The sequence below is a fragment of the Bubalus bubalis genome, chromosome 7, assembly GCF_019923935.1.
Source record: "Bubalus bubalis isolate 160015118507 breed Murrah chromosome 7, NDDB_SH_1, whole genome shotgun sequence".
Classification (NCBI taxonomy): domain Eukaryota; kingdom Metazoa; phylum Chordata; class Mammalia; order Artiodactyla; family Bovidae; genus Bubalus; species Bubalus bubalis.
In genome coordinates, this window is record NC_059163.1 from 25,609,239 (window position 1) to 25,620,885 (window position 11,647).

The 11,647-nt window shown below is 47.8% G+C and overlaps 1 protein-coding gene across 7 annotated transcripts in view; it reads right to left on the reverse strand.

The window, feature by feature from the left end:
- Positions 1 to 11,647, reverse strand: part of SEPTIN11 (septin 11) — a 112,576-nt gene that overhangs the window by 27,066 nt on the left and 73,863 nt on the right. For all 7 annotated transcript variants that reach the window (XM_044945744.2, XM_006059942.4, XM_025289860.3 and 4 more), the window contains exons 5-7: positions 11,406 to 11,567; positions 8,829 to 8,925; positions 7,276 to 7,444 (exon numbers count right to left, since the gene is read on the reverse strand). In XM_044945744.2, the coding sequence (XP_044801679.1) occupies positions 7,276 to 7,444; positions 8,829 to 8,925; positions 11,406 to 11,567 (428 nt within the window). The remainder of the gene's footprint in view (positions 1 to 7,275; positions 7,445 to 8,828; positions 8,926 to 11,405; positions 11,568 to 11,647) is intronic.

Sequence of the window (11,647 nt, forward strand, 5' to 3'; positions counted from 1 at the left end):
AATTTCATCCATAGAGCTGGTTCCAAAATGAAGAGCACCTGTGGATGACCCCAGGCTCCATCCAGAGCCACCCCAGCGTTCACACTTGTCCATGCAGAAGGAGGAAAAGGACATGGGGGGGGGGGGGGGGGGAATAGCAACATACTTACAAATATCTTAATTAGGTTTGTTTCTATTTCTGTAATCAGTGCTCTTACTGGCCCTGAAAAAATCAGTTCTCCTGCCCTCAAGTGTATCAACACTACCTACCCAGTAATGGACAATTAGGAGTCTCAAGTTTCTGGAGGTATATTTGGCTTCCACATTATCTTAGAACACAAAAGCAAGTGTAGCCAACATCAGTGCTGGCTAACAATAGCAATATTTGGACTTGACATTTAAACCCTACAGCCACAGATACAGAAAAATGCGTGGGATAATAAAGGTACAAAATAATTTGCAAATTTGATTTTGTTTGCTAGCTTCCAGTAAACTCTTCAACAGCATTACTTGGGTCAGAATTGCCAAAGGCAGAGGATGACCTGTCCCTGCTGTTAAATTTTGGGAGGGAACCCAGTTTTTGTTGATTTTAAGATAATGAACATGTCTCCCTTTCCTAACAAGCAGTGGAACACCCACTGCTTTTGGGGTTTGCCAAAAAGTTTCATTTGGGTTTTTCCGTTAAGATGTTAGGAAAAAATCCAAAGGAACCTGTTGGCCAAGCCAATATTATAGAAACACTATCAAGAAACATGACCCAAAATGTGTTCCAAAGACCACTAATTTCAAGAAATCTTCAAAAGAAGGGATCCCAGGTTGAAAGAACGAAAGGAAGGTGCAATGTGTCACTTTGACCTCTCTTTAGGAGAGCCCCAGAGTGCAGGGGCTCCCAAGACCTGCAGCACGTCAGCATTGCCTGGGCAGGTTTTATTGGACTTTTCTAAACTCCACTCCTGGAGATGCTGGCTCAGGATGTCCGACAAAGGCAAAGCAATCTCTGTGCTTCTTAAATGTTCCAGGTGACTGGACAGTAACTAGTATGCCAACCAAGGCTCATCTTAAGTGCTCCGAAAAGGCCTTTGGTTTCCAAACAAAACAAAAACCTGCTTAAACTGATTAACTTAGAGCTCCCCAAATCTGTTTCATCATGGAAAGTTTTGCTAAGTGACCCACAGAGAGAATCTCCTTTGGGTAACACTACTAGGAATTCTGAGAACTCTCAGAATGACTCTGCCTTCGCCAGTCCCATACACAGCCTAGCCTAGGCTCCCGTTTTGGGAAATCCATTTTCAAACTGAGTCATGACCCAGTCGAGGGACTTAACCCATCTGTTAAAAAGTTTAGAGACTAGGACAGGAAAAAAAAAAAAACAATGCAGTACAAACACGAACAGCAGATATTGTTTCATGCAATGTATATACTGGATCATGATGTAGAACGTATTTCATAGTGAAGTTTGCGGCCCCAAGTTGGGAAACGCGTATCCCAGAGAAAGGATAGAGTGATGCTGCTGCAGCCAGATGATCTGAACACTGGCTGCTTATGAGATGGCTGCATCCGGGGACAGTAAGCGGCTGTGGAGCTCTGACACGAGATGACAAGCAACATGCTGGAAAGAGAAACCCCACTCCAAGGAGTCCAGTGCAGTAAGTTTCTTAGATATGCATTCACAGATGACACTCCCCAGGCACGTGCGGAAATCCATGTGTGAACGAGAGACACTGGACACCCTCCCCAATGCCTCCAGCCAGTGAACCCCAGTCTAGAAGGAACTGGCCCTATAGTATATCCACTCAGACACCTAAGGGGATAACACCTTTTGCAATTTTTAGCTCTTCCAACTTCATTTGTAATTGTATTTACTAATACACTTTTCTAAGGGAGAAGTGAACAATATTTTCATGAGGCTTTAAGCCAGCCTGAAACACAGGCTTTCTCTTCTCATTTTCTCTCAACAGGTCTGAGTAGAAGATGGCTCTGCCCACAGAGGTCAAGGCAAAGGAGAACAAGCGCTGACACTCCAGCCCATCCTTCACTCAGGTTAAGTCATGCAGCGCGGCTCTCTCCCTGTCAGGTCTCGTGGACCACCAGGGGAGGGCAGGCTGGAGTCCCATATGTCACCAGGGTTAGTGGAGGAATTTACATACGAAAATGCGTCATCCTCACAACCACACTGTGAAGTGGGTATTATTATCACCACACGTTTCATAGATGGAAAAACTCAGACACAGAGGAGCTCAGTAATCTGTGCAGGTCACACAATGAAGAAATGACGGAGCTGGGACATGCGCCTCGGCCACCTAGCTCAGGTGGGAGCTCACCTCCCATGGCCGGAGAAGCAAGGCTTTGGTGCTCCTAAAAACAAAGAAGTCTCAGGGGAATGCAAACTGTGTGACCTTGAGAGAAGGGCAGTAAAGCAGCACTATATAGGACCTGACAGGCAGAGTGCAGGAGAAGGCGGAGTTTGGAGGCGTGCAGGAGAGCTGGGAAGAGGGCAGTGGCGTCCAGGAGACGAGCGGCAGAGACAAGACCCATCCCCTCTTCTGTGAACAGCCCGCCCCCACTTCTTCCCCAAATGCCAGCCAGAAGGGGGCCCGGGTATGAGGGACCTGAGTCCTGGGAAGGCACGGGTGCTCTGGCTGGAGTGAAGCATGAGCTCCAAGGCTGCAGGGCAGCAGGTGGAAAAGATGTGCACCAGAACAAGCAGGAAGGGACTTTCCGGGTGGTCTCCAGGCTCCCAGTGCAGGGAGCCTGGGTTCGATCCCTGGTCAGGGAACTAGATCCCACAAGCTGCAACTAAGACCTGGTGCAGCCAAAATAAACATTTAAAAAACAGAAAAAGCAGGTTGACACCTGGAGATGTGTATGCATAGTGACACAAAGAGTCTGCCACAAGACAAAAGAGACAATACTCTGAATGCAGGCAGGTTGAAGGACAGTACTGGGCACAGACTCGGCTTCTGTGCCTGGGACTCACTTCCAAGGCTCAAATGTGGCCTGTCCCTGAGCTCGCCTGGCTCCTGGTTCGGTGTAATACTCAGGGGAGCCGCCACTCATTATCCTCGGCTTTACAGACCTCTCTCTATTTTATGAACACGTGGTATAAACAGAAGTGGCGCCCAGAGGGGAGGGTGGCCTTCACTGTATACCTGAGAAGGAATTCTCTACTTTGAGAACATAAAAGCCCGGAGTCCTTCACTGATACTCCTCCAACCTCACCCTAAATGCACAGGAAAAAAATGTCTTCTCTGAGCATCCAGGCGTGATGACTTTGATGGTGAAATACCAGGAAATCCCTCAGATTAACTGTGGCTTTTGCTTTTCCTTAACTGTGTCATCGTTCACGCAGTGAACCCTCAGGGTCAGGCCCACAGGAAGTGCCCAGGAGGCTGGAAACTCCTCCAGGAGAGAGGCTGGGCTCTTTGTAAAGTCCTGGTTTCCAAGGAAAGGAAAACCAAGTTCATTTCACCTTACAACCCACCAAGACTTGTGATTCGGAGTTGACTTTTACATTCCAAGGATCTTGCCTGCACCAAGAGGGCCACCTGAGGTTGAGTGAGTGGGTCTCCAAGAGGAGAAACTGCTTCCAGGGTTCCCAGGAACTCAGGTGATAGGAGATGTTTATTTATAGAAGGTCTACTTCTATTTCTTATTTTCTTATACAGGGAAGAGAGTAAAGGTTTTGGTGATACAGATGTATTGGGTTGGCCCAAAAGTTCATTGGGGTTTCCATACCATCTTACATAAAAACCAAATGTTTTGGCCAACCCAATATTATATATTTCCTGCTTTTTTGTCCTCAAAAAGGAACCCTCAGGCCAGTAGAAATGGAACCAAATGGGGAAGGGGAGACGTGTGAATAAAGCATGTTCTCTCCAAGTCTCAAGGACCTCCACCGCCAGACTGGGAGGCCGAAGCAGTGGGCTGGGCCCCGCTCTGCCAGGAACAGCCTGCTGGACCCACCCAGCAATGCTCCTCATGGTGGGCACTACCCTGGCATTGCAGGAGAAACTGTCGTTCAAATGCAGAGATGGGGCAGCAGCAGGAAACCCTCACCATCCAGGGGCCTGCATTACAGACTCCAAATTCCAGAGCTGAAAAGAACACAGCTGTGCTGAACGCTTAACATTTGGGGACGTAAACTACCTCTAACAGACTTAAGAAATAGTCACATGCAGTCTAACTTCTGCAGGCAGCTCACTGGCTCCAGGTGATGATCTAGTAGTCTGCTGCTGCTGCTAAGTCATGTCAGTTGTGTCCGACTCTGTGCAACCCCATAGACGGAAGCCCACCAGGCTCCTCTGTCCCTGGGATTCTCCAGGCAAGAACACTGGAGTGGGTTGCCATTTCCTTCTCCAGTGCATGAAAGTGAAAAGTGAAAGTGAAGTCGCTCAGTCGTGTCCGACTCTCAGCGACCCCATGGACTGTAGCCTATCAGGCTCCTCCGTCCATGGGATTTCCCAGGCAAGAGTACTGGAAGGGGGTGCCATTGCCTTCTCCCGATCTAGTAGTCTAGGGGCTGCCAAATTAGAGCCTGAGAGGGAAATCTGGCCCCTCCAGTTTTTCTAACTACAGTTTTATTGGAACGCAGCTGAGAAATGGAATATTTCCTGCCATATCAGAAAACACGGATGTCACAGTCATCAGCGATTACAGTCCTTCAAGGTGAGCTGGTGAGCCCTGAGGGAACTCAGGAAGGAGAATACCTGGGATCTAGCAGCCATTGGACTGCAGCCACTCCCCGCTGTGAGCCCCAAGGGAGCTCCGGATGTGAAAACCACAGGATACTGGCCCTGGGACGGCCAAAATGCAAATGAGAGGGACGACTTCAGTGAGTCCAGACTCCTGCATCTTCCCACACATAGAGAAGCACTAAATTCCTTCACTCGGGTTACCTGGTTTTCTTTAATTAACAATGATCACTGCCATCTATGGGGTCGCACAGAGTCGGACATGACTGAAGCAACTTGGCAGCAGCAGCACCAGTTCAGACTACCTGCCCTTTGTGGCAAAACTTCTATATAACCTGATGGATCCTCCCCTCGTCTCCTCAGAGCAGTTCTCTCAGGGTTACTTGAGATGCTGTCTCCTGGGCTTGAAGTCCCACCAAACATTAAACATAACCCTCCACTTTTAGGATGTGAATATCTTTTTTACAGCCACGCAGCCACACCTGTTCTTTTCGTTAGGGTTTCTGGCTGCTTTCATCCTATAAGGGTGGAACTGAATGACTGGGACAGAGACTGCATGGTTCATAGAACCCACCGCATTTATTTCCTCGGGGGCATATTCTGGAAAAAGTACTCCTACTAGATCTTACTATCCCCGGATCCAGCCCAGTTCCTCATTTTACAGATAAAGAACCTGAAGCCCAGACAAGTTAAGAAGTCCGGTGGTAGCAGGACCAAGACTTGAACCCAGACTGATGCCTCCTCATCCTTCAGCGCTGTCTGGGTTTGAATGAGAGTGGAGGCACATGGGTTCCATTGTTCTGTGGTTCCTTCTGTTCCATGTCTATGGGGGTGGTGGGGCGGGAAGGGATGAGGAGAGAAAACCTCTATGAAAAAATAAAGATGGCTTCTGCCACTATCAACTACCATTTTCCTCCAGCTTAATAAGCAGGACTGTGTTGAGGCTATCTTGGAGTCAAGTTTCTATCAGCTGAACCTGTATACACAAAAAGGGATCCTCTACGCTGCCTCAGAAAGCACATTCCCGTGGTTGAAGACGGTCAGTTTCACAAGCCCCCAGGGCAAGACTAAATGGTGCAAACCTGGCTAAAAGTGAACATCTCGGTTAGAAGCCCTTTGTCTGGGGTCTCCAGTCATTCTCGCAGGATACTCAGGAGCACTCTACCAGGAAACCATCCCAGATCTCACAAAACTATCTCTAAAGCGACTCCAAGAAAATAACCTCCTCCCATCCTAAAGGCAGCTCAGATCCCAGGGACAGTCTGCCACGCTGCACGCAGGCTGCCTCGGGCATATTTTGGGAGGTAAATGTGTGGCCAGCCGGCTCCTAGACATCCAAGTGTGAGTTACAGGTCAGCCACAAAAGCAAAGGAAAACAGTCTTTTCCAATGAACTGTAGCCCCCAATTGGTACAGCCATAGAACAGACACCTCGTATCACCTCAACTCAAATCCCCATTAAGAAACTACAAGAGGGACTTCCCTGGTGGTCCAATGGCTGAGAGTCCACCTGCCAGTGCAGGGGACACAGGTTCAATCCCTGGTCTGGGACAATCCCACATGTCTCAGGCCAACAGGTCCTGAACCTGTTCAGGCAACTACTGAACCGGAGCGCCCCAAGTGCTGAAGCCCGTGCACCTAGAGCCAGTGCTCCAAAACAGGAGAAGCCACCGAAAGGAGAAGCCCGTGAACTGCAACTCGAGGGCAGACCTCGCTCCACGCAACTAGAGAAAGCCGGTGTGCAGGAACAAAGACCCAGCACAGCCATAAGTAAGTAAGTAAATACGTATTTAAAAAGAAAAGAAACTGTATGAGTTTAGTATGGAAAAGTGATTCTCTCCTGTACCAGGAGGTGGCGAATCTAGCCCAGCAGCCCACCTTCCTCTGCCTGGCTGACCCTTCCCCACCACTGGGTTCTCACCGGGCCTGGCCTTTGCAGACAGCCACTCACTCTCTGGCTCACAAAACCTGGGATGCAGAAGTCCATGGGGTTGCAAAGAAGCAGACATAACTTAGCGACTAAACAACAACAAAACTCTATATTGATCCCACACTCTCCCCTTCACATTCTTCCTCTTCATCTCCATCCATCAACGGTGTGGGGAAATACATAACAGACACTCTGTAAGTTATTCCCTTTCCTACTCACTCGTGTTCTTAGAACTGTATGGCTTCACCGAAATCCAGTAAGAGCACTGCCAAAATAGGACTGCTGGCAAGGTTCAACCTTAAATCTGTCTGGCAAAAATGAACAGGGCCAACTGTAATGAGCGGCAACACCTTTATGAACGCCTGAACCAGGTCCTATGCTTCTGTGAGTGTAACAGGGTTCAAAACTCACGCCCCTCACTTCCAACTTGGGCAGGTTGTGGTGCCTTCGCTTCCTCGACTGTAAAATGAGGATGCAGGAATGACATCAGGAACATCAGCTACTCGAGGTGATACAGACAAAGTGGTACTGCAATGCCTGGCAATACACGCTGTTAATCTGCCCTCGCCTGACCCCCTCCCACTTGGATATTTCAATCCAGTGAGTGTTTCTGTGATGCACCAGGACATCCCGGAGACTGCTGCCTGGGGGAGCTGATTGCTAGGTGCCCGCATACCTGAAGGGCTTGCTGTCAGGGTCGGTGTCCTTGAAGCCCATCTCCTCGAGCTTACAGCGCCGATACAGTTCATAATGGCGGGTGTGAGTCTGTTCTCGTAAATCTTCCATGTTCACACGGATCAGCATCTCTCGGAGTTTCACAAAGTCACAGTGGTTTTCATTCTCCACTGTGAGAGATGGGGAAGAAGGCAGGGAGGGTTCTCAGCAGCCATGTCATTAAGATCTGAAGTGATGCTTCTGAGATGTTGTTACCATGGCTACTGAAACCTCTGAGGTCTCAAGGTCACCCGAGGATCCTCTACTGGATCCTCCTTCCACCCCTAACATAGACAGGATTTCTGACATCGGTGATGACTGTGACTGATGACGAGGGTGACCGCTGAGTGCATACTGACTGCTGAGTGCAAGGCACCCTAGGAGGAGCTCTGCAAATACTGTCTCGACTCTGTAACAATTCTGCCAAGTAGGCTATGTGACTCCTGCCCCACAGATGCAGAGCATGGTTCTGATGAGCAGGCTGACCTCCCAGACAGATGGAGCAGAGTCTACATCCAGACCTTGTCACACCTGGCGATTTCTACCCCTCCATGCTGTCGGGACCTGTACAAGGCAGCTTTTATGTACCACCTCCTTTAATTGTACCAACAACTTGTTGCTGTTGTTGTTCAGTCATTAAGTCGTGTCCGACTCTTTGCAACCCCATGGACTACAGTACACCAGGCTCTCCTGTCCTTCACCATCTCCTGCATTTTGCTCAGATTCATGTTAATTGAGCCAGTAATGCCATCTAACCATCTCATCCTCTGCCACCCCCTTCTCCTTTCACATCAACAACATGAAGAACGTCTTATTGGAAAGAATTTAGGAAGATTCATAAACACTAGAATTTTCCTAAACATCTCAAAGGTATTGTGCTTTCTCAGTTCTCATAGATTTGCTGCCTTTATTCAGAACAAGAGGACTGATATATCTTAAACTGATGAAGGAACTTTCTTTCTGCAGCCACCCTACTTAATCCATAGCATTGGATAACCTCCTTCACAACATACAAGGGCAGGCAACAGAATCAGAGACCTTGCCCAACAAAGTGACACAGGAAAAAATATCTTCAGGTTAGAGACTGTGGTCATGTCCCCGAGTGCCAATTACAGGTCACTTAGTCTCATAATTCTCAGATACTGACTGAGAAAACATTTCATTAGAAGACAATTTTTCAGGAGATAATGGAGAAACAAGTATCATGTTTGCAAGAAACTTTTTGCAGCTTTCTGATACTTGGCTGATGAAACTGGTTCAAACTCCCAGGGAAGAACTCTCTTTGCTCAGGAATTTACAGTAAATTCCCCACACCACCCAGCATTCCTGACGGGCTGCCTCATGGACACAAAGGCTCTGCAGACACTTCTCTCTGTTGTGTACCGGCCTCCCCATTTCTTTCCTTCCTCCACGACTGCCAGCGGCCCCCTTCCATCCGCCCATGTCGAGTTCCCGCGTGGTCACTCTGGGGGTGACAGCTGAGGAGCACCTTCGCTGTGATGCCCACGTACATACCCTGCACCACACCCCAGGGGTACTGCCTGGCCTTCGCCATCTTGTTGCCGATCTTCACCTCTTCGGTGCTGCCGACCACCGCAAAAGGGAGGTGGACCTGCCAGCAACAGAGGACAGAGTGGTTACCCTCCCCAAGCGGCAAAGATGGGCCCCCCATGCCTCCGCACGCCCCCTCCTCCCACAGGCGTCTCCTTGGGGCAAGAGGAAAGGCGGTGTGAGGGCAGACGAGGGAGGGGGCTCAACAGCCCAGTGGGCGTAGGTGTCATGGATCCGACCCTCCTGCAACCAGCTCCTGAGGCTCTGACGTGGGCTAGACTCTGGGGCAGACTGGAGTCTTTGCAATTATATGTATGGTAAGTGAGGGAACTCCAGGGTCTGACAGTAGCCACTGATCTATGCTCATCTATGTGATTAAGAGCACTTGACGTGAGGCTGATTGAGAATAAATTTTTAATTTTATTTACTTCTAATTCAATTACACTTAAAAGGAAGCAGTGTGAAACAGTTTTCCCTTAATTACAACTTTATGGTTTTGGTAGGACTGCACTTCACTTGGCATCAAATTCAAATCTTCTAAAAAAAAAAAAAAGAGGAAGAAGCAGTTATGTCAATGTGGACGTAAACATGAAGGAAAATTACTCTTTTGGGTACTTATTTCATACTGAAAAACTTTGAAGTATGAGAGGAGTAAGTTAAGCAGGTGTCCAAGTTGGGATGTATGTAACTGTGAAATGTACATTCAGGAATTCCCTGGTGGTCCAGTGGTTAGGACTCTGAGCTTTCATTGCCATGGCCTGGGTTCAATCCCTGGTCAGGAAACTAAGATCCTGCAAGACTTGCAGTGCAAGCAAAAAAAGACAAAAAAAAAAAGAAAGAAATACACACACACACAGAAATGAAATTTTTGACGTATTAGGTTAAATAAGTTCTTAAATTTATCTTCTTACTTTTTAAAAATGTGGCTACTGGAAAATTTTAAATTCCTTGTGTGGCTCATATTTTATTTCTGTTGATCAGCGTTGCTTTTGACAGGTGATCACTGCACAAAATTCAGTTGAGAAAATTACTGGCTCAGGCCTTGCCCCCAGACTCACCTTGAGCAGAGCTGCTATGTAAGATACTAGGCTGTACCACGCTCTGTGCCACGTTGGTTTATTTGGTAACTATGGCTACATTCTGGGGTGAAAACAGTGATTCCATATTTTTCCTATTGGCAGGTAAGAATAACATTTGAAATGGCTGATCTTGGATTTATTGCTGATAAATAATAAATCAGTAATTATTTACTGATTTACTGCTCCCCGATGCAGGGTCCTTCTGCTACAGAGAGACTGAGAAAGATGATGCTTTTAAAGCCGAATCCTCTCCCACAGAGAGCTTGGCAGAACCCTTGGCCCAGGCTGCCCAAGTGCTATTCTGTCTGGCGCTCATGGTACTTATATTTTCCAGTTGATTTCTCACTGTGGACGAAGGAAAGAAAGCACATCTTCTTCCCCAGCATCTGGAACTGCAGAGTGTTTCCTCGAGTTGGGGCAGCAGGACCCTTGCAGCCCACACTATGATGTCACGACCTAGGAAACCACCTGCTCCATCGGCGCTGAGGGACAGAAGCCGCCACTGGCCCCTAGGATAACCTTCTTTCACATGCTCTCGTGGCCGTTTCCCAGGAAGCCTCTCTCTTGGGTTTCGTCCAAGGACTCCAGACCCTTTACTATCCTGGCCACAGCAGCACGACAGCCAGAGGGGCTCACACAACTCAGGGTGAGCAGACCCGGGTGAAGCAGAGCTGGACTGCCTCTGCAGGAATGAGATCCTTCAGTGTTAAAGGCAATGTTTTCCACAGAAGGAAAACATTCTATTCCCTTCCAAAGTCCTGACCATGGTGGGGATGACTAGAGGGATTGATAATAGCCTTATCCAGAGAAGTCCATATGCTGAACAAAAGGAGGAAGAAGCAGTTCTGAGGAATTACTCTCATCTCCTAATTACGACGGCAAACAGCACAAGTCTGGTTGAAATTTCAGTTAGGTTGAAATCTCAGTGTTACTATTCACTAGATGGCTTTCACCAAATCATTTAATTCTCTAGCTAAGCTTCAGTATGACTTTCTTTATATAAAATGTCCAGAATAGGCAAATCTACAGAGACAGGAATGTACAGACTGGTAGTTGTCAATGTCTGTATATGTGTATGTGCTAAGTCCCTTCAGTCTTGTCCAACTCTTTGCAACACCATGGACTGCAGCCCACCAGGCTCCTCTGTCCATGGGATTTTTCCAGGCAAGAATACTGGAGTGGGTTGCCATGCCCTCCTCTAGGGGATCTTCCCAACCCAGGGATCACACCCGAGTCTCTTATGTCTCCTGTACTGGCAGACAGGTTCTTTACCACTAGCGCCACCTGAGAAGCGCCCACCAATGGCTGGGATGGTTAGAAGGCTGACATCTAAAAGGTACACGGTTTCTTTCTGGGGTGATGGAAATGTTCTAAAATTGATTGTGGCAATGGTCACACAATTCTGTGAATACTAAGAACCACTGCGCCATCATCACGGGATGGTCCTTACATGAGGACTTACACTCATCGTTGCGTTAATCTCTGCCACTGTTTCTTCATCTGTAGGGAACTGATAGATCTGGACGCCGTTGCTGACTAGTTCACTCATGATCTTACTCTTGAATTTGTGCAATTCGTTCTTGGCAATGGTGTCCGCTTTGGCAATTATTGGAATGATGTTCACCTGTAAACCAAACACAGCCATTTTTATTTAATTCCAACAGATGAAAAACAGACAAATGAATAAAATATAGAAAACACAGA